General features: G+C 40.9%; 1 protein-coding gene across 3 annotated transcripts; it reads left to right on the top strand.

Annotated features, from left to right (window-relative positions):
- Nucleotides 1-479: 479 nt before the first annotated feature.
- hps5 (HPS5 biogenesis of lysosomal organelles complex 2 subunit 2) lies at nt 480-18,314 on the top strand. 3 transcript variants are annotated; one of them, XM_037768149.1, is made up of 23 exons: nt 480-791; nt 4,024-4,153; nt 5,101-5,211; nt 5,300-5,364; nt 5,459-5,651; nt 5,822-5,952; nt 7,005-7,223; nt 7,319-7,390; nt 7,587-7,675; nt 7,911-8,089; nt 8,852-9,010; nt 9,396-9,555; nt 11,125-11,242; nt 11,679-11,822; nt 11,991-12,059; nt 12,173-12,750; nt 13,948-14,068; nt 14,166-14,315; nt 14,407-14,553; nt 14,772-14,885; nt 14,980-15,086; nt 16,615-16,906; nt 17,337-18,314. In XM_037768149.1, the coding sequence occupies exons 2-23, from the start codon at nt 4,046-4,048 to the stop codon at nt 17,395-17,397; spliced, it is 3,387 nt and encodes a 1,128-aa protein (XP_037624077.1). In that variant the 5' UTR covers nt 480-791; nt 4,024-4,045; the 3' UTR covers nt 17,398-18,314. The 3 variants fall into 3 exon arrangements, with proteins under 3 accessions (XP_037624077.1, XP_037624079.1, XP_037624078.1); XM_037768151.1 differs by having other exon boundaries at nt 481-791; nt 14,407-14,526; XM_037768150.1 differs by lacking the exon at nt 480-791 and adding an exon at nt 1,053-1,294.
- Nucleotides 18,315-19,692: the final 1,378 nt, after the last annotated feature.

Genomic DNA, 19,692 nt, shown 5'->3' with positions numbered 1-19,692 from the left:
GGAGCCCCGTCACTTCACAAGACACGGGAAACCTCTGTTGGTCTGGAGGAGCTGCAGCAGTTACTTCTGCACAAACGTCCACTGTACATTCACTAGATATTCTCAGAGCTAAATGAACTCTTCTGCAGTGTGGAGTGTGAGTGAAGGCAAGCAGGCAGAGGAGGAGAGACTACGGCCACACGCGAGTGCACATACTACACGAGCGCCGCATGGGATCCCGACCCGATAGATTTATACGTGTAAAAAGCTACAAACAGTCCCTTTAAATGTTTTCACAAACATATTTTTGTTTACTTTAGCTGTAAAATGAGAAAGTTTGTGACCCGGCAGCCATGTTGAGATCTGTTGAGGAAACATTAAGGACTGCCCACCAGCCGGACTACAGCCAATAGGAACGCTCTCTCTCTGAAATGACCTGTGATTGGTCAATAATTTTCATTTTCTAAAGCCTGAAAACAGCCATGAGGAGGAGCAGAAGTCTAGTTTTCTCTCAGAACACTTGGATTACAATATGCTGAAAAGTTATTATGGATTTTTTTGCCCAATGACACCAAAAATATCCTGCCTGCTGCAGGTTTAAGTCCATGTAGCGTTGGCTGCGGTGGAGAACATGGACATGCTTTCACTGTGTTAAAGCATCCAGCCAGGAAGTGTCCTCACATCAGCTGTGGATCTGTGACAGGTCGGCTGACTGCAGTCAGAGCAGCCTGAGACTGACCTGCTGACTTTCTCCAGAAGAAGTGGACGGAACCAGCGATGTAACACAGCGGTCTGGTGTGGATTAGTAGCCGGTGAGTGTCACTCTGATGAGTTTTAACTGATAACGTGTGAATGGCAACATCACTGTCCTAGCTAGCTAGCATGCTTGCTAACTTGTAAATATAGTGACACTGAGGCGAGTTGGAGCCCTGAACAGAGCCTTCACTTCATTTCAATGTTAATATACCGTCATATATATATTTGTAACGCAGCCATGTCGTGCTCATATTATATATATGTTAAAGGCGCTTTAGTTTAGATAGAAACGTTGAAGATTAGTGAGAAACGTTAGCATCAGTGTCAGCAGACGGGTCTCGTGATGCAGACTCACATAATCGGCCGATTGAATCGCCCCTTTTAAAGTTGTTTGTAGCGCAGCAACTTAATCAATATCGCTAATTTTAACCAGAAACAGACGGACACTCATTTAGCTAATTGAGTGGCAGTAACTGACATAAACGTTAACGGCTGAGCACGTTTGTTGACCAACGGTTAACGTTGGAACGTTGTGTTAAGTTGACGTTGGAACGTTGTGGTGAGTTAACGGTTAATTCGAATGTCTGTTGGCTAGTTTAGCAACGGTCGTTTACTGAGCTGAGTGCTGCTCTCATGTTGGATACACATTTAGGTACTTTCCTCGGGTATTTCCATGTCATGCCACTTCATACTTCTACTCCACTTCACCAAATGCCATGTTTTGATGGACGTATAGTACATTTTACTCCACTAACTTACATGTTATTTGACAGCTCTAAGGACTTTATTCTACATACAAAAAAAACACACAATGAGATTTTAAAATATGCTAGCGTTTAAAGTTCCCAACAGTATGCAAATTAGTTAAAATTGGTTCCTTGTTTGACCAACTAAAACAATAGAATGCTATACATAGCATCACCTTTAATATTATTATATGTTATATAAAATTATGTAACCATTACAGAGTTAATTTGTCTGTATTGATTACTTTTGATACTTAAAGGTCCCATATTGTAAAAAGTGCGATTTTCAGGTCTTTTTATATTATAAAGCAGGTTTAAGTGCTATATAAAAACTGTTAAACTATCAAAACGCTCAATATACGGAGAAATGCACACAGCCCGTATTCAGAAATTGTGCGTTTGAAACAAACCGTCAGGATTTCTGTCCATTTGTGATGTCACAAATATACAATATTTAGACCATTACACGGTTTTAAAAGTAAACATTCTTAATGTGTCCCAGTGTTATTTCCGGTTACAGTGTATGTAAATGTCATCAGCTGACAGGAAGTAAACATGGACCCAAACTGTTGCCTAGCAACGTAATTCCATTGCAATTCCATTGAAATGAGCTAAAACGGAGTGTTTCAGACAGAGGGGTAAATACAGGCATGTTCAGGCTGACAGTATGAGGAAAATAAAGTTGTTTTTTTTAACATTACAGCATGTAAACATGTTCTAGTAGAAACACAAAATACAAGTATGAACCTGAAATGAGCCTGATATGGGACCTTTTAAAGGGGCTCTATGTAAGAATCAGAAATTGCAGGATAACAGTGACACTTGTGGCCATTAAATCAAGGACAGTCAGCATCCTGTTGCTCGCGCTCACACTATGTAGACTCGAGTGAACATTGGTCAAAATAGTGAGGCGACACACACTAGACTGAACGTGATTGACAGCTAAAACCACAATATCACTGTATATATTCACATGCTTAGCAGTACTTTGTTAGCTTACTTGTCCAATAGGTATTTTGCCAGCATGGGGACCGTTTTGATTCCCAAAACCAAATGAAGGTCCCTCCATGGATCGAAGGCCCGGCTGATGTTGATCCTAGTTTTCCCCCTGATGTCGGTCACATGCAGTACGGGCTTCACTAGATATGACTTTGTTTTTATTTGTGGAGTTTGCGTTGCAATCTGAGTTGTGTTGGGGGCTGGTCGTTTGTTGGCGTTAGCGGACTCCATTTCTAACCGAATGTTAGCTATCGTTGCACACTGTTAGCCCTGTAGCGGAGCTGAAGAGAGTAATGGCACTCGTGCATGACGTCACATCCGTTGGATTTTCCCGGAAAAAACGTCCCGCATTCATCACATCAAAAGCAGTGTACAGTCTGATAGAGGAAACCCAGAAAGTCACGGAAGGTCTAATTTTTTTTAGGTTAGGTTACGAGTTGTTCACACATTGGCAATAAAAAACGTTTATAGGTGTAAAAACTTGTTAAGACTTTTTACAACTTCTAGTATCTTTGCAGTGTATTATTACTACTTTGACCTTTAAGTAAGGGATGTGAATACTTCCTCACTACATAACGACCATAGAGATTACAACTGACATGTTCAACCTGCTCTGAGGCAGCCATTCACCACAAGATACAAGGCTGACGTCCAAATAAAAATCAGAGATAATCAGTAAAAACCACAACAGGCATTGAAACTGTGCTTTTAAAGAAAAAAACAGTTTGACAAGGCCCAAGGCTGTATTTACCCACCAGTTGAACAGCTTCCTCAGAGACCCTCAGGTTCAACATGTCAGTTGTAATGTGATTAAGGACAAATTTGTTTGTCAGAGTGCAAAATTCAAGCACAGTCATTTGCAAAGACAGAGCCCCATGGGTGCCTCTGGATTATGATCTATAGGTTTGAAGCCTTGCCATGCACCTTTTTGCCCCATGTCTCTTTAGCAGGTCAATCTATGGTCAGATTTGTGCACATCCTCATCATTCCCAAATACATTCCTGTTGCAGTAGGGTGTTAACAAATAGAGAGACGGGTCAGAGTTGACTGCTGGTTCTCACCTTCTTTTGAGATACTTGTGTCAACTACTTTAATGCTTAGGAGCAATTATTTTCTGTCATTTAGTTTTAAAACATTTTTGTAGCGTACACACTGATGTTTTTTGCCAACAGTATCTGATTATTCTAATGATCTGCAGCGTTAGTTTTGCTTCTGCTTCCTCATAACTACACTTGAAACCACAACAAGTAAATTAACTACATTGTGTTTTGCTGCATTTTGAGCTAAATGGTGTCAGCTCCAGAACAAGAGACATTTGAACAACACTTATGTTACGCTAGAGACGGTAACATGTTTTTTAACAAGGGTGGAGACGGTGTAAAGTGGAGTCATGACTGGTCAATTTGAGAGGGTAGGTACACTAGTGAAAGTCATATGATACTACGTACGCAGCTGAGAGCCGTGGTATGTGAGGAAGCAGAGTATTGACTCTTGATGCCCCTCACATTTTGTTCATACTTTGCTGACTGTCATTCTCTCTCAGTTGTAGAGGATCACCAGTGAACATGTCTCTGATACCAGTCGTGCCAGAGAACCACAGTCATGTACTGGCAGAGTTTGACTGCCTCGATCCGCTTCTGTCTGCTCTCCGTTTGGACTCCGGCAGGCTCAAGGTAGGATTCATCATCACATGACTGAGTCAGCCTTATAATGAAATCACACATACAGATGATTTATAGTAGCTTATTATTTAACCCTAAGAGACCCGCATATACCCGTTATTGTCTTTTTTTAGGGGGACAGGGACAGGGGATCTTTAGAGAAAGATAGCAGGCCAGCAGTATATACCACATAGAAGTGGTTCTACATCATTTTATATGTAATTGTGAAAGAGTATAAGGGCTTTGAACATTATGACAGAAGTATATGATGCTTTATTAGTTAATGCAGCAATTTTTAGATTGATACCATTATTTTGTTACACAGATCTGGTGTAAAATGTAACCATTTTTTACCACTCAAGAATTCAAGAGTCTCAGCTTTACAGTCATACTTAATTTATTGTAATTCCAAGACTGTTTAGGGACCCCCGGTATGCAGAAGTATTTAAAAAGACCATTTTTAGAATAGGTGAAAATAACACATTTATACTGCATACAAAAAACTGCATCATTTTTGCCCAAAACTGCATGTGATTATCATAAAGTGGGCATGCTGTAGAGGGGAGACTCGTGGGTATCCATACAACCCATTCTCATTCACATGAATGATATCCATATTGTCACTCTAGCGTCTAGACTGAGCCCGCTACAGCCTCTTAAAGTGATGTCGGTCACTTCAAGAGGGTCTCAGAAGGTTAATGTCTTTAAAATACTACAGAGTGAAAAATAAAAATAAATAACTGACTTAGTCTTACTATAAATACTTATTGGGCCTGTACCTCTCGCCAAACATAGATTAAAAAACCAACAGCTACGATAGACTTTAAAGGCAGAATATGGTCTAGCTGATTAAAACATCAGATTGTCTGAGTCTTACGAGAAGTGACTACACTAAAAACAATTTCTTTTACATCTAACAATGTATCTTCATGAACAGATGAATAAACTCTGTGTTACAGTGTACCTGTTTGGCCGTGTCAAGGAAGTGGCTCGCACTAGGAACATCAGCAGGAGGGTTGCACCTGATCCAGAAAGAGGGCTGGAAACAAAGGCTCATCCTCACTCACAAGGTAATAGGTGACTGCACATAATACGGGAAGTGTTGTTTTCTCTTCATTTCTTTTTTACTCCTAACCCATCTCGCACTCCTTTTTTCAGGAGGGATCTATCACTCAGGTGGCGTGTTGCCCTCATGATGAAGACTTTATCGCTGTTGCAACAAGGTTAGAGTCTCTCCACAAAGTAAAGACATCTCCTACATTCTCCTGCGTTTGGTTGTTTTGCCTGTATAGTTCACCGTGTTCGTCTCTGCTCCAGTCAGGGTCTGGTGGTGGTGTGGGAGCTGCAGCTGGAGCGGCGGGGTCGTCCAGAGAGAGTCAGCGTGTCCTGGGAGCACAGAGGTCAGGCCATCACTGCACTCTGCTGGGACACCAGCACGCTCAGAGTTTTCGTCGGGGACACAGGCGGCAAGGTGTCCTTTGTCCGTGCAGGATCCTCCAAGCTGGGCAAGGTAGTGATTCACAGTGGAAATTATTTGTTTCCTCAATAAAGATATGTATATATACAGTTTGTGATTGGCTTTTGACAAAGTTTAGTCACTTTCTAGTTGATAGTGAAAAATCTCTTATCCTTATTCATATAGATGCCATAAATATCTGATATTGTTTTGTTTGTGTCCAGGGGTCAGCATTCGTTATCTTCCCTGTTCAGACCGTCACCACTGTGGACTCCAGAGTAGTTCAGCTCGGGTACCAAGATGGCCGCCTGCTGGTGTCTTCCCTGAGCCGCTGCTACCTCTGTGACACAGACAAGTGAGTACCAGCACGGCTGCATCTCTTTAGGGGGAGAGACTCTTAGTCAATGTCAATGCTCCCACATTGGTACGTTTTGTCCTTATTTAAAGGGCCAGTGTGTAGCAATTAAGGGGATCTATTGGCAGAAGAGATGGCGGAGGATTTGGTGTCAAAGCGAAAAGCAAACGTGCCTATTTGGCAATATTTCAGATTTAAACCTAATGCTATAAGATAACCTTAACGTTAATGAGGTAGCGTCAATCGCTGCGAGGAGGACGGAGCGTCACAGCCGGTGTGCACTGCACAGCAGTGCTACGTAGACCCCTGCGGCCTCGCTGCAAAAGCTCTATCGGAGAGGCCAGACACAGCCACCCGATGGTAAAGATCAAAGTAAATGTGCTACACATATTGACCGTCATCTTTTCTTGTAAAATATCCGGTGTAATCGGTAACACCGTGTTGTCACAAGTTTATTAACCGGTGGGAAATTTTCCTCCCCGTCACATCCCTAGTTTCAACAGTAGCCCAGACGGACAAACCAAACTCTGTTAACTTTTCCTGCTTGGGCCGCAGTCGATAACATTACTCTCTCCCTTCGCCACCGCTCTTCCTCTTGCTTCAACACTCACTTCCCTCGTACACACTGACAAACTCTATGCACTGGCTCTGTTCCAAATGACTTACGTTACTCTTACAGCAACTGGCTCTAGAGAGGGCCATTCGCGTTTTCGCGTCGGCCACCGTAGCTCTCCAACACGCTTGGTGCAAGGGAGAGGTTAGTTGAAATCTCCTCCCCTCACCACTAGATGCCGCCAGATTCTACACACTGAACCTTTAAGTGGCAAGAATGTGAATCCATATTCCAATGGTAGACATACAGTACTACATTTGTGTTGATTTATTAAGGATTCTTCACAAATATTTTTGAAAAAATGATCTTGGCATTTGTTAACAATGAACCAATTTTTATATTTTATTCAAAAGCTACAACGAATTTCTCTGGTCGTGTAAGATATTGGTTCTCTGTATCATTTGCTGTGGTGTATTTTTCTGTCTTTACCTGCCTTCAGGGAGAAGTTCTGGCGTGTTGGAAATAAGGAGCGTGATGGGGAGTATGGAGCGTGTTTTTTCCCTCAGAACAGGGGATTATTAGTTGGTCAACCCCCCCTGATGTACTCTGCCCGGCCGGGGTCTCGAATATGGGAGGCCAGTTTTAATGGCGAGGTTCTGAGCACCCATCAGTTCAAACAGCCACTGGCATGTCCTGCTCTACCTCTCATCACTTACAGGTACTGATTGTTACCGCTTTTAAATTATCTTCTTCAAAAGGCCAAACTCCTTATTTGTTTTTTGAATTTGTCTTTCTTTCCTCTATTACTTGCAGAGATGAGCCACATTACAACCCACTGCAGAAGAGCCCCCAGTCAATCGCCTTCCCTAAACTGCTTTATTTTGGGTAATGTTAGATATAATTTAGATATTTTATTATCTGAGTTGTTAGGCTTGTCGATCACTATTTTTTATCATGTGCAAGATTATTGAATAAGAGGCAAATATGTTGATTACATTAGATCAATTAAAGAAAATTGTTATTCAATAACTCCAGGTGAGCCTGTCTCTTGACAAACTGTACACTTTATTTTTATGTGTAGAGACCAAAACTTGCTGACCTGGACTGATTCAGCTATTTATATCTTCACACCTCAGAACGGACAAATGCTTCTGTGGACTGAAGTCAAAGGTGTGTTTGTGCTGCTTCCTCCCAAAATACCACCGGCGATCCTTTGGTGTAGTTAAGCAAACATTTTATTCATAAGCACACACAAGCTTTAAATGTGTTGATATTGGACCACTAGTCATTAATAATACCAAGGAAAGGATCATAATATTTAATCATTTTAGCATTGATCGTACAGCCCTTTTCTTCATGTTTGATTTACTGTAAATTGATCCAAACCGGTTTTCTGGTTTTGCAGACTTGGCTGATGTTGCAGTCTACCGCAACGAGCTCTTCTGTCTCCATGGCAGCGGACGTCTGTCCCACCTCTCCCTATTATCTGCTGAGCGCTGTGTTGAGCGCCTGCTACGGAGGGAGTCCTGGCCTCTAGCTGCTGTGGTCTGCTGTATGTTCCAGCACACGATCACCACCAGCAGGGTAAGATGCCTGCCACTGCCATGCTAACTGGCCCAGTCTCTGCGTAAAGTGTCACCTAGATTCTAGTCTTATCTGGGTTAAGATGTTTGTATGAATTTTCGACTTCCTGTGTTCCTAAGGATAAGGCACAGAATATAGCTGTAAACCTGAGGTGTTTCACCTTGAATGGCCCGACCATAAAAAGAACCAAGAATGTGCAGGCTAGATATTCCTCCAGCTCTTTCGATACATAGGTAACAAGGGATTATCTCAGTAGTTAACATTATGATCTTCTTAACACAGCACATACATAACCTCACTTTACAGTCCATAGTAGTTTGTATTAAAGGAATAGTTTGGGTGTTTTGAAGTGGGGTTGTATGAGGTACTTAACAATAGTCAGTATATTACCTACAGTAGATGTACTGCTGAGGAAAGGGCTGTCTGATGGCGAAATACAGCAGTGAAAATATTCTAAATATAGCGTACACTTAAACAGATATTGATTCTTTTTACATGAGCCTTTCTTTAAGGTGGCTAAAATATTTTTTTTCTCATTCAACCCCCCTTCAAAACACCCAAACTATCCCTTTAAACATATGTATTATATGTCTTAGGTGAGTCTGGGTTTGTGCAGATGGTGAAAACCAAATGTGAAATGAAAGTTTGAAGTAAATCAAGCATTTTAGAAATCAGATGTCTTAACTAGATTCCTCTGATGATCGGAGTAAGAGATCCCCTGTGTTGATAAAGTGCTAACATCATCATTCCCATTTAATTCAGGCCAGGAAATCCATTCCCATCGACCGCCTTGAGCATCTCCGGTCCCAGCTCAGCTCCAGCACACACCTGGAGCTGACTGGCCAGCTGGAGGAAGTCATCGCCAAACTGGAGCCTCTGGATTCAGCCTGCAGCAGCCGTAGAAGCAGCATCTCCTCACATGTAAGTTAAACAGTAACTTTCTGTAGATTATTTCCAGGTAATGGCAACCATCATAACTGTAGTAGACCAACGATGAGCATCCCACTTCCATTTTTTTTCTATGGGACCCATTGAATGCTGTTGCTATGAATACCATTCAGTTAATGAAGGACAAGTGCCTCTGTGGCATTACATTAAATTGGTTGCTTGGTGATAATAAGCAGGTTTCATCACTGCATGCAGAATAATTCCACATCAAACAAAATAAATTTAGCTTTGAATACTGTCCATTCAATACATTTTAAATTCTATAAGCCATTTTGTAACGGAAACACGCAGCTTCTGTAAGTTCGTATGCACATGTAACAAATGAGTTTGTGCTGATATCATATATTTCGTTATCCAGGAGAGCTTCAACATCCTGGACTGTGGAATCTATCGTGTGATCAGCCGCAGAGGAAGTCAGTCAGATGAGGAGACGAGCTCCCTCATCAACCATTCCACGTCAGAGGAGGAGCGGCTCAAAGAGTTCAGTTTTGTGCAGGAGGATGATCAGGTGGATCATGGTAAGATATCGTCTGCTGCCAAATGAACAAATGCTGTCAATACAAATGACTGCTATCTTAAACATAAGAAATTGCTATTCAAATTCAGGGTTTTCTGTCAATGCTGCCTCCTCAGGACAGACTCATTTTAATTCTATATATATATATACGTTTTTTAATGTTAATATAATAATAATAACTATAAGTAGTATTAATATAATAATGACCAGATGGAATCAAGTTGAACAGGGGGATACTATATTTATACGTTAATTTATTAAGACATCATCACACAGAAAGAATGACTGCAAAAAGGCTTTTCCGTTTTGATTTTATTATATATTTTCCATAATAGACAAACATAACAAGTAAAAAGACAGTATGATAATACAAGGACATAACTATCACACAGATAAGACAAACCAGTGGAAGAAGGGAGTGGGAGGTTTACGGTGTTACATACTTTTATGCATGTGTTTCCATTGAACACATAGTGTGACCATAGGAACACATGCGTGCACATGATCTCACATCAACACAAGCTTTGCTCCAACACATAAATATACAACTGGCTTTTCTAACTCTCCAGTTCATAAGATTTATGCGTTTTGTTGTAAGGCCTCCTCTGCAGAAAGGCTCGATTATTTGAATGTTTTTGGATATTGACTAATTTACACAATGAAATGATGATCTTTTTTAAAAAAAAAAAAAAAAAACGTTCTTATTTAGCTCTAACTTTTGTTTAATCTGCACACAAACATATTAAACCCAGAAAATGCTAAAACTTTGCTAATGCTAAAACAACGAGTACAGCAAACCAAAAACATACAAACAAGAAACTTATTCACAAACACTCTGTTGTTTCTTTCTTCACTCTTTCTTTTTCTGTTTTTGACGCTCTCTCTCTCTTCCTTTCTATATACTGTATATTATGTGTGTGTGTGTGTGTGTGTGTGTGTAGCAGGAACAAACTCTTTTTCTGCCTCTTCTGAGTTCAATGTGAAAAGAGAGTGAAGTTATTTTCAGTTTTATATCTACCACTCTATTAAATTACTTGAATAATAAAAAACAAAACATGGAGGAAAAATGCCAAAAAGAATATTTGTAATTTGGAGCATCTCTAGCTGCTGAAAGATTTATCAGAATAAACATGTGACAATAATTTTACTCCTTGACTGTATCTCTGTTGTCATAATGATCGTATGTACCTTCTTGTATGTTTGGCACTAAAATGAATTAGTGTTTGATTTCAAAAACGCAGAAAATCATTTAATCGATAGCGTTGCTGCGCTGTGTCACTTGATTTGCTGTGAGAGCTGAATGATCACTGACATGCTTTACAAATACAATCGTCACTTCGCCACGCTGTTAATATCAAGTTTCTTGTCTGTTCCATTGTATCACACACATATCATTTTGTTCTGTTTTTTGTTTGCATTGTGCAGCATTTAATTTATGTTTTCTCTACAGTGGTGTCTGGCACCTTTTGCTCCATCTACTTGCATTATGTCCTCTACCTTTAATCATTCCCCTCCCGTACTCCATCCATCTGTGTTTGTCCTCTGGCTCCTGCCCCCCATCTTTATTCAGATCCACAGAGCAGTGAGCGCATGGAGGCTGAGCGATCTGAGCAAGGCATGCAGTTTCACCTCCCCCTCTCATTCCGCCCCAAACCCCCTCGCATCGCACTGCAGGCCGTCAAAGACAGGTGAACATCCAGAGAAATAAAGACAGACATGCCAACAGATTTTTAATACAAGAATGTGTCACAGCAGCTGTACAGGCATGAAGCTGTCATCTTATATAAGCTTTGAGTTTTACTCAACACTGATGAAATTATTTGTGGATTCTGCTTTTCTACTTTTTCTCATGAGGACTTAAACTCTTATAATACCTATAATTATTAAAGTGCAGCTGTGCTTTTAGACAGCTTACTTCCCCTTTCCACTGAAACCCACATCTATTTTTTCACATTCACATTGTTCATCTGTGGAGACGCGTGTGGCAGGTTTCATTTCCGAGCATCACACTCAGTCATTTGTTATATGAAATTGTAGTTCTGTTTTCCTTTGTTGTTGTTAGATCGTGAAATGTAATATCGTTGGTGCAAGGTTGTTTTATTATTCGATTTTTGTTTTGCTCAGTGTTTCTAGTTTTGTTAAGAAGACAACAGAGAAGATCAACACCCTCCAGATGAACTCGGAGCTCTGGCAACGGCCTGAATTCAGAGAGGGCGGACAGGCTGAAATGTCATCCACAGCTTTATACTCAGAGGAAATGGACAATGAGTAAGTACAGACTTATAAAAGTAGACTTAAACCAGTTTCTACTGAGAACAGATGCGTCCACATTAATTTCTTCTTTTCTTTAGGCCAAATTTGGGGCTAATAATTGTTTTGAATAGACCATTAAAAGTAAATCCGATTATAACCAGTGAATTATGTTTGTCGTCACAGAGTTTATGATGAAATGTCTAGCACAGAGGCCGACATGCAGGAGCTTCGATCAGCGACAGAGCGAGCTATGTAAGTGCTGCACACCGTTTTGGTAGAATACCGACCGCAAGATTTCACAGCCTTTTAGTTATACATATATATATATATATATATATTTTGATTTTTAATTTTCCCAATATCAGCTCCCAGATCCAAGATCCTTTGGTGCTACTGGATCCAGTCTGCCTGAGAGAAACTCTGCTGGAGTGGCTGCCGGTGCTGGAGCGAATACTCGGACCTGTAAAGGACGGGCCGACTGCGGCAGGTGATTCAAACGTGGACGGGCCAGGAGAGGAGCGGTGGGATTATCTAAACTCCTGCTCAGAGCAACAAGAAGAGTCCTCGTTCTCGTCAGGAGAACCAACAGAGAGCGTCACAGAAGAGAAGAAAGAAGAGTCTTTTGAGCTCGGAGACAAAGAGGACCAGCGTGACTCCGCTGAGAAGGAGCCTGAAGTTTTAAATGGGAGCCCTCCAGATCCTGTTCGAGTGGTGCCTCCCAAACCGGTACCATCGGATCTCCTGGCTCATCTCACCCAGCTGGCAACGCTGTACGCAGAGCTGAGCTGCTTTAGAAACCAGGAGAACGAACCAGCATTGGGATGCACAACTTTCCTGCGCCGCTACTTCTTTCTGCTGGACCAAGAGCGAGTGAGAAGAATGTGTCTGTTGTGTTATCAGGAGCAGCCGGAGGTGCAGATCTCCTTCACTGAGGCCATGCTAGGTCAGAAGCTTCTCCTTAAATCTCTGGTTTAATTTTTGCTCATATGCTTTTTTTCCCCTGTATTTTATTTTCAGATTTCAAATTTCACAAATACCAAAAGAAAGAAAAAATGTATTGGAAAAAAAAACTGAAAACACAATTAAACATGAACAAAAATAGCGGGCTTCTCCTATTTGAAAAGAAAAATAAGTTTAAGTAAAAATATTAGGGCTGTCAATCGATTAAAATATTTAATCACATGATTGTCCATAGCTAATCGATTAATTGCAATTTAATTGCACATTTTTTTGGACAAAGAGTGGACAAATATGCTGCTTTATGGAAATACATGTATATATTTATTATTTAAATCAATTAACAACACAAAACAATTACAAATATTGTCCAGAAACCCTCACAGGTACTGCATTTAGCATAAAATAATATGCTCAAATCATAACATGGCAAACTGAAGCCCAACAGGCAACAACAGCTGTCAGTGAGTCAGTGTTCTGACTTGACTATGACTTGCCCCAAACTGTATGTGATTATCATAAAGTGGGCCTGTCTGTAAAGGGGATACTCGTGGGAACCCAGAGAACCCATTTTCATTCACATATCTTGAGGTCAGAGGTCAAGAGACCCCTTTTGAAAATGTCCATGACAGTTTTTTCTTGCCAAAATTTTGTGTAAGTTTGGAGCGTTATTTTACCTCCTTCACGACAAGCTAGCATGACATGGTTAGTTGTATTCCTAGTGTCGTATGATGCCGGTATCTTCACTCTAGCTTTAAAACAGATCCTGCTACAACCTAAAAATAGCAAGTTGCTTTAATGCATTAAAGATATTAGTGGCGTTAAAAAAAAATTGTTTCAACGCATTATCACGTTAACTTTGACAGCACTAAATAAGATATTTTAAAACTAGATCATATTTCCCCATAAGATTAGTCAAGGAAAGGTCCTTAAACATCTGAAACTCTTTTCCTGTTTCAAAGTAAAATCAGTGTTGCTGTTCCCTTTGAATTATAAAAAGGATTAATTCATCATTTAACCATTTTTCAAACACAGAGCAACCATGTCCAACATTAATACTTATTGGTTTCAGACCTCATCTAGGAACTCAACATTTACATAAATCAGAGGCCCATGCGTCTCTGATACTCTAGTAGTTTAATCTTAAATGATTTGAAAAATCACCTTTTGTCGTTCTCTGTAGATTTCACTCAGTTCAGTAAGGTGGTGGAGGTTATTCAGAGAGGTGATTTGCTGAGATCACTGCGCAGTCTGAGAGAGATGCAGCCCTGGAGTGCTCCTCCTCTCATCGCTCACTTACACAGGTCAGTACACGTATTTATTTCTAACATGTCAGCAGCACATACTGTTATCACAGTTGTGATGGGCCTTGTAAAGTAAGTTCGCTGTGTTATTATCCAGGCTGTATGAGAAGCATGGGGAGGCGGCTGTACGCTCGTTTACGCAGTTCTATCCTACGATAATTCCTGCTGATGTAATGACCATGGCTCAGCAAAGCCACTTCCTGGCATACCTGGATAATCTGGTCCAATCACGAACTGAGGGGCACAGGTACGTCTTTAGTTTCATCTAATTGTCAAAGACAAAAAAAACACTCAGAACTCTCGTTGTTGCTGAATTTAAAATTGTTTTCCTTCTTTAGGTTGCCGTTTTTGCAGTCCCTTCTTGAACCAGAATCACTGAGACAGGATTGGCTGGAGCTCGCACTCACCCACGATGCCCCTCAACGCTGTGATACCTTGACCCCTGATGGACAGCCCAGGTCTGGTCCCGTTAGTGTGGGAAAAATGCAAAATATGACGTATGATCATTTACTTAAAGGCCCATTAAGTTTTCAGTTTGAGGCTAGAAACCCCAAAATATGCCTGAATGGATGTGAACTGAGCTACTATCATGGGTACATTTCACTTCTGGATTCTATTTAGGCCACAACAAGGTCAAACATTTAAGTGAAAGTAAAGTATAAGAATAAATGTAACATGTGAATTCATGTGACTCCTGCTGCAGGTGGCATTCTCATTGTTTTAGTTGGGGTTATGGACGCCTCCTGTCCCTCCTGATTCGTCTTCCTGCAGACCTGTCCTCCAAGCAGAAGATGGCAGAGACTTGCCGCAGTCACGGGTACTTCTAAATTTCTTTGACTCTTCATGACTGATGTTTATGATTGTGAGTTTATATTGTCACATGTAACCTTCTGTATAATGCGTGTGTGCAGGTACTGGACGGGCTATATCTACCTCTGCTGTGAGCTGCAGCGCCGCACAGAAGCGTTCACCGCCATCTGTCAGCTGGATGACATCAGTCTGCTAGAGGACGCTGATGGTAAAACTTTCAGACAGAATTATAATCTCTTTTGGGCTGAGAGGAGAGTTCGTAACCGTGATGTGTGTCAGGGATTACCGAGACACATACTGAAAACCACATGTCGACTGTATGGAAATCCAGTGTACATACACATGACACATTAGTAGTACAGAATATAACTTCCCACTGTAACTTCATAACAACACAAGTTATGAGCCCAGCAGCCAAAATAGACAAAGATTAACACAAATACACCAAAGTGGATTCCCTTTCTAGGAGAATAATTTGGACTGTGGCGATCCTTTGGAACTAAGGGGTCTAAGAAAAATATCGATACACATGAGTATTGCAATATTATGTGTTGTGATACTGTGTGGATTCTCCAAAACACTGTGAAAATCCAACGGCCCGATCGCTATTCAATTTTTCTGAGGTTGTAGGGGGCTCAGTTTTAAAGCTTGAGTGAACATAATGACTGATATCATGTTAAACTAGGAAACCTAAGGAATCCATTGGTACCAACCATACTAGCTTGTAGCAAAGGAGGCTAAATAAAGTTCCAAATTTACGCTAACTTTTTGCAAGGAAAAACTGGCATTGCCATTTTCAAAGGGGTCCCTTGACCTCTGACCTCAAGATATGTGAATGAAAATGAATTATATTGGTACCCACAAGTCTCTCCTTTACAGACATGCCCACTTTATGATAATCACATGCAGTTTGAGGCAAAAATCATGCAGTTTTTTGCATGCAGTATAAATGTGTTATTTTTGCCTATTCTAAAATTGTGTATTTCTGGTGTGTTCTTAAAATTAGTTTTCCTAAAATTATATTTAAAAATTCGCAATATATCGCCTTGCTTACAGTATCGCAATATTTATTGAAATGTTGCCCCTGTATCATGAAACGCATCATATTGCCAGATTCTTGCCAATACACAGCCTTATTTGGAACAGTATTAATTTTTTTATCTCGTCGCTGTAATAATCACAACACAAATGATAATAAAAGATCGAGTATGTTGTTGATAATAGTATAGCATGGCACTCATCGCAGGTTACCACTGGAACTTATTCTAGGTTGGCCATTTAGTAGCAACTTCCTGGTGAAACTTTGACTTTACGAGTTGATTTCTCTGTGAGGCGTGACCCAGCTTTACTGTCGCTTTCCTCCTTCTTCATCTAGTCATTGTTGAGAAATAAAAACATGTCAACAACTGCAAACATTACAGCGGATTACAATTTGTGAAAGTTTATGTAGACAGGGCGGACAGAACCTCAAAATAAACCTTTAAAAGAAGCAATATAGAGAACCAGTTTGGCTTTCAGAATTTCACTGACCCGTTGCACGGCTTGGTCCAAACAATGGTTCATAATCTTTTACACTCGATGTGTAGTAAATCAGTAGAAATCCAGGTTATTAATGATTTACCTTAATGTCTACACTCATTGGAGTGGCTTCTCTAAAACTGGCCTGAAACATTTGCCAAAAAACCCCACCATCATAGCCATCATAATGTCTGTACTTTCGCTCTGTTATTTTCCAGGTGTTGAGCCTCAGACCTTGGAAGAGTGGAAGCTCTTGATCCAGTTATCTCAGCGGTGCAGCAGTGCGGCAGACTCGGAGCAGGTCACAGGTGTGAATGGGAGCAGCTGGTCCAACGGCTCCGCAGATTGCGGTGGAAAGATCAGCCCAGAGAACCTGACCCTGATGCTGGCTCGGACTGCCGGGCCCGACCGTGCCATGGCCCTCCTGGAGGAGTGTGGAGTACAGTTGGTCCTTTCGCCGCACTCCAAACTGGTCTGTGAGCTGCTGAGAGTCACTGAGAAGAGGCAGAGGTTGGTCGGGATGCCTAATATCAAACTTTAATCACAAGCACACAAGTATGGGAAGGAGTTCCCGCACTGTTTTCAAGCTGTTATTCAAACATGTTTTTAGTTGTAGAACAATAAAAATCAACCAAACTTGGGTAAAATTCTCCATCAGGCGTTCTTGTAGCTCCACAATTTATCTTTTGAAGGCTTGAAATATTGGGTGAATTGCTATTTGATCCATTAACTTTATTAAATGTGCCTTTTGAAGAGCACAGAATAAAATGTTTGAGAGGTTTCTCAGCGGTTTGAAGCGTGTGACCGTTATCCTAGTGGTCTGAAAATTGTTTTTATTAATAACTAGATATTGAACAAAGATGTGTGAAAGAAAGTCTGAAATGACGTTCATTGTCATAATAAAGGACCTATAGAATCAGTTTTTTGTTTTCTGTTTCAGAGCGATGATCCAGACGATGCTAGAGCGCTGTGATCGGTTCCTGTGGTCTCAGCACGCCTAACTAAAGACCAGCTGCAGCTTCTCTACACAAAGCAATATAACGAACACTGTATGTAAATCTCCCCAGTAACTACTGATGAAGCTGCCTCTTAATTTATGCACTGTAATATTTGTCAAAGCGTTCCAGTTTAAATTAAGTAGACACCGATCAAACCATAACATTAGGTCAGCATGGGCACCCTGACCTGTCTGCAGCTACGCAGCCCCATACGCAACAAACTGAGATGCAATGTGTGTTCTGACACCTTTCTATCGGAACCAGCATTTACTTTTTCAGCAATTTGAGCTACAGTAGCTCTTCTATTGGATCGGACAACACGGTTCCGCCTTGGCTCCCCACGTCACTGACCCTGTCATCTGACCCTGTCGCCGGTTCACCGGTTTTCCTTCCTTGGACCACTTTTGGTAGGTCCTGACCACTGCAGACCGGGAACATCCCACAAGAGCTGCAGTTTTGGAGATGCTCTGACCCAGTCATCCATCACAATTTGGCCCTCGTCAAAGTCGCTCACATCCTTATGCTCGCCCAATTTTTCTGCTTCCAACACTGAGTTCAAAATGTTCACTTGCTGTCTATTATACCCACTGCCAGGTGGCATTGTAACGAAATAATCAATGTTATTCACTTCACCTGTCAGTGGTCTGACTGTTACGGCTGATCGGTGTACAGTATATCCTCCCAGTGAAAACAGTATTATCTTTATAAGTTTTACTTCCATTTTTTTTTGCACTGATCTTTACAGTTTTTTAATGAGTCAGGTTAAATGCTTTTTTGCATGTACAGGTAACAAAGTATGTCTATGAACAAAAATTAACCGTCAATAATTACAGTGTTCTAACCAGGTAATATCATGTGAATAAAAGCTGTCTGTATTTAATTATTTGTCTGTTTTAAAAATAAAAGGTTTCTGTCAACATGATGATAGTCAAGCGTGGTGAAGGCAGAGGTCGCGCTAACCGAATACTTTCCATCATTGACGGAATTTTTTTTAACAATAACAAAAAAAAAGCCTGAAGGCCGTCCGTTATTTTGACGTGCGTCTGTGACTACGGGTCACAGAGCGGTGCCGATGCCGCTGGTGCAGAAGGAGACCATGCTGCGGGATTTCCTCTGGTGAAGCAAGTGCACGCAGAATCGGGAAATCCCACGTTCAGAGAGTCTGGTGAGAGTCTGTCTCCAGTGTGGCACAGAGCGCGGGTTTAGCCTTCAGAACAAAATGAAAACAACCACGAGAAGTCGTCTGTCCGAGGAAAAGACTACGGAAAAAAAGGATTAATCTCCTTTACGTGTGTTGACGTGAAAAGTAAACATTGATAAAAAAGTCCACATAAAGAGCAGAGGACAAAGACGAGAGTGGCTCTAATCCAACCTGCAGGTTACTTAATAATTGTGTGCTTTTATTTAAATTTCTGCAAACCTAAAGCATAAAACATTCAAAGTTTAAATCTTTTTTCTTCACTTTTAAATGGCAATTTAATCTCATGTATCGCTAGTATCCAGCCATGTACAGTAAATAGTTTGGGTTTATTTGTTGAGGTTTTGAGAGCGCTAAACCAAAACAACAACCTAAAATAATCCACCTAACTAGAGACCATTACGGATAAGTGGTAAAGGCTGTTGAACTGACCCTTTATCTACCTGTATGTCAAGTATTTGCTTGTATTTTCATCAACTGGACATTTTTGCGAACAAAAGATTTCTACATTTCAGATCTTGAACACAATCAGTAGATTTGAATACTTGAATACGGTAGCTTATGGGTAATGTGGGTCAACGGCGATAATGTTAATAACATCGTAATGAAATGGGACTGATGACTCATTTGATGGTATCACACACCTGGAGCATCAAAGGGAAGACGCGGGCAGCCTGGTGCTTCACATTTGAGCTTTAAAGGCTGACACAACCACGCTTTATGAGTCACATCCTCTACGCTGGTTTAACTGAGACCTCTCTGTCTCGTCCTTAATGCTTTCTTACTTTCATCCTCATGGTTCTTCAATCATTTCCCAGAATCCTCATCCTCCAGCACCTGTCTGAGTCACTGGCAAAGGGACGATCAGATTGAAGGTTTTGGCAGGTGGCAAAGACACAGCCACACTTTGTAATGAAAATGATCCACAACGTGTCATTGTGAAATTCCATTTGGCTGCTTAATAATATGTTTTTTCAGTCTCCTTCTAAAGTTGCTTTAACATTCAATATGCCAACTGCCTGCATTTGTTTGGTTTATTGTGTCCACTGCTACAGAAGTATATTCTCTCGAGGGATGGGTAGAATTGTAATTTAATTGAA

Source organism: Sebastes umbrosus, chromosome 4 (assembly GCF_015220745.1).
Source record: "Sebastes umbrosus isolate fSebUmb1 chromosome 4, fSebUmb1.pri, whole genome shotgun sequence".
Lineage (NCBI taxonomy): Eukaryota > Metazoa > Chordata > Actinopteri > Perciformes > Sebastidae > Sebastes > Sebastes umbrosus.
The sequence above is the reverse complement of the archived record's forward strand: the minus strand, read 5'-3'. Positions and strand labels throughout refer to the sequence as shown.

Bases quoted from the DNA above. Each gene is read 5' to 3' on its own strand.
- hps5 (XM_037768149.1), top strand. From the start codon at position 4,046: ATGTCTCTGATACCAGTCGTGCCAGAGAACCACAGTCATGTACTGGCA. The intron at 14,316-14,406 runs GTACGTCTTTAG...TTCCTTCTTTAG, and splicing joins TCACGAACTGAGGGGCACAG to GTTGCCGTTTTTGCAGTCCC. The intron at 14,554-14,771 runs GCAAAATATGAC...CTCCTGCTGCAG, and splicing joins CCCGTTAGTGTGGGAAAAAT to GTGGCATTCTCATTGTTTTA.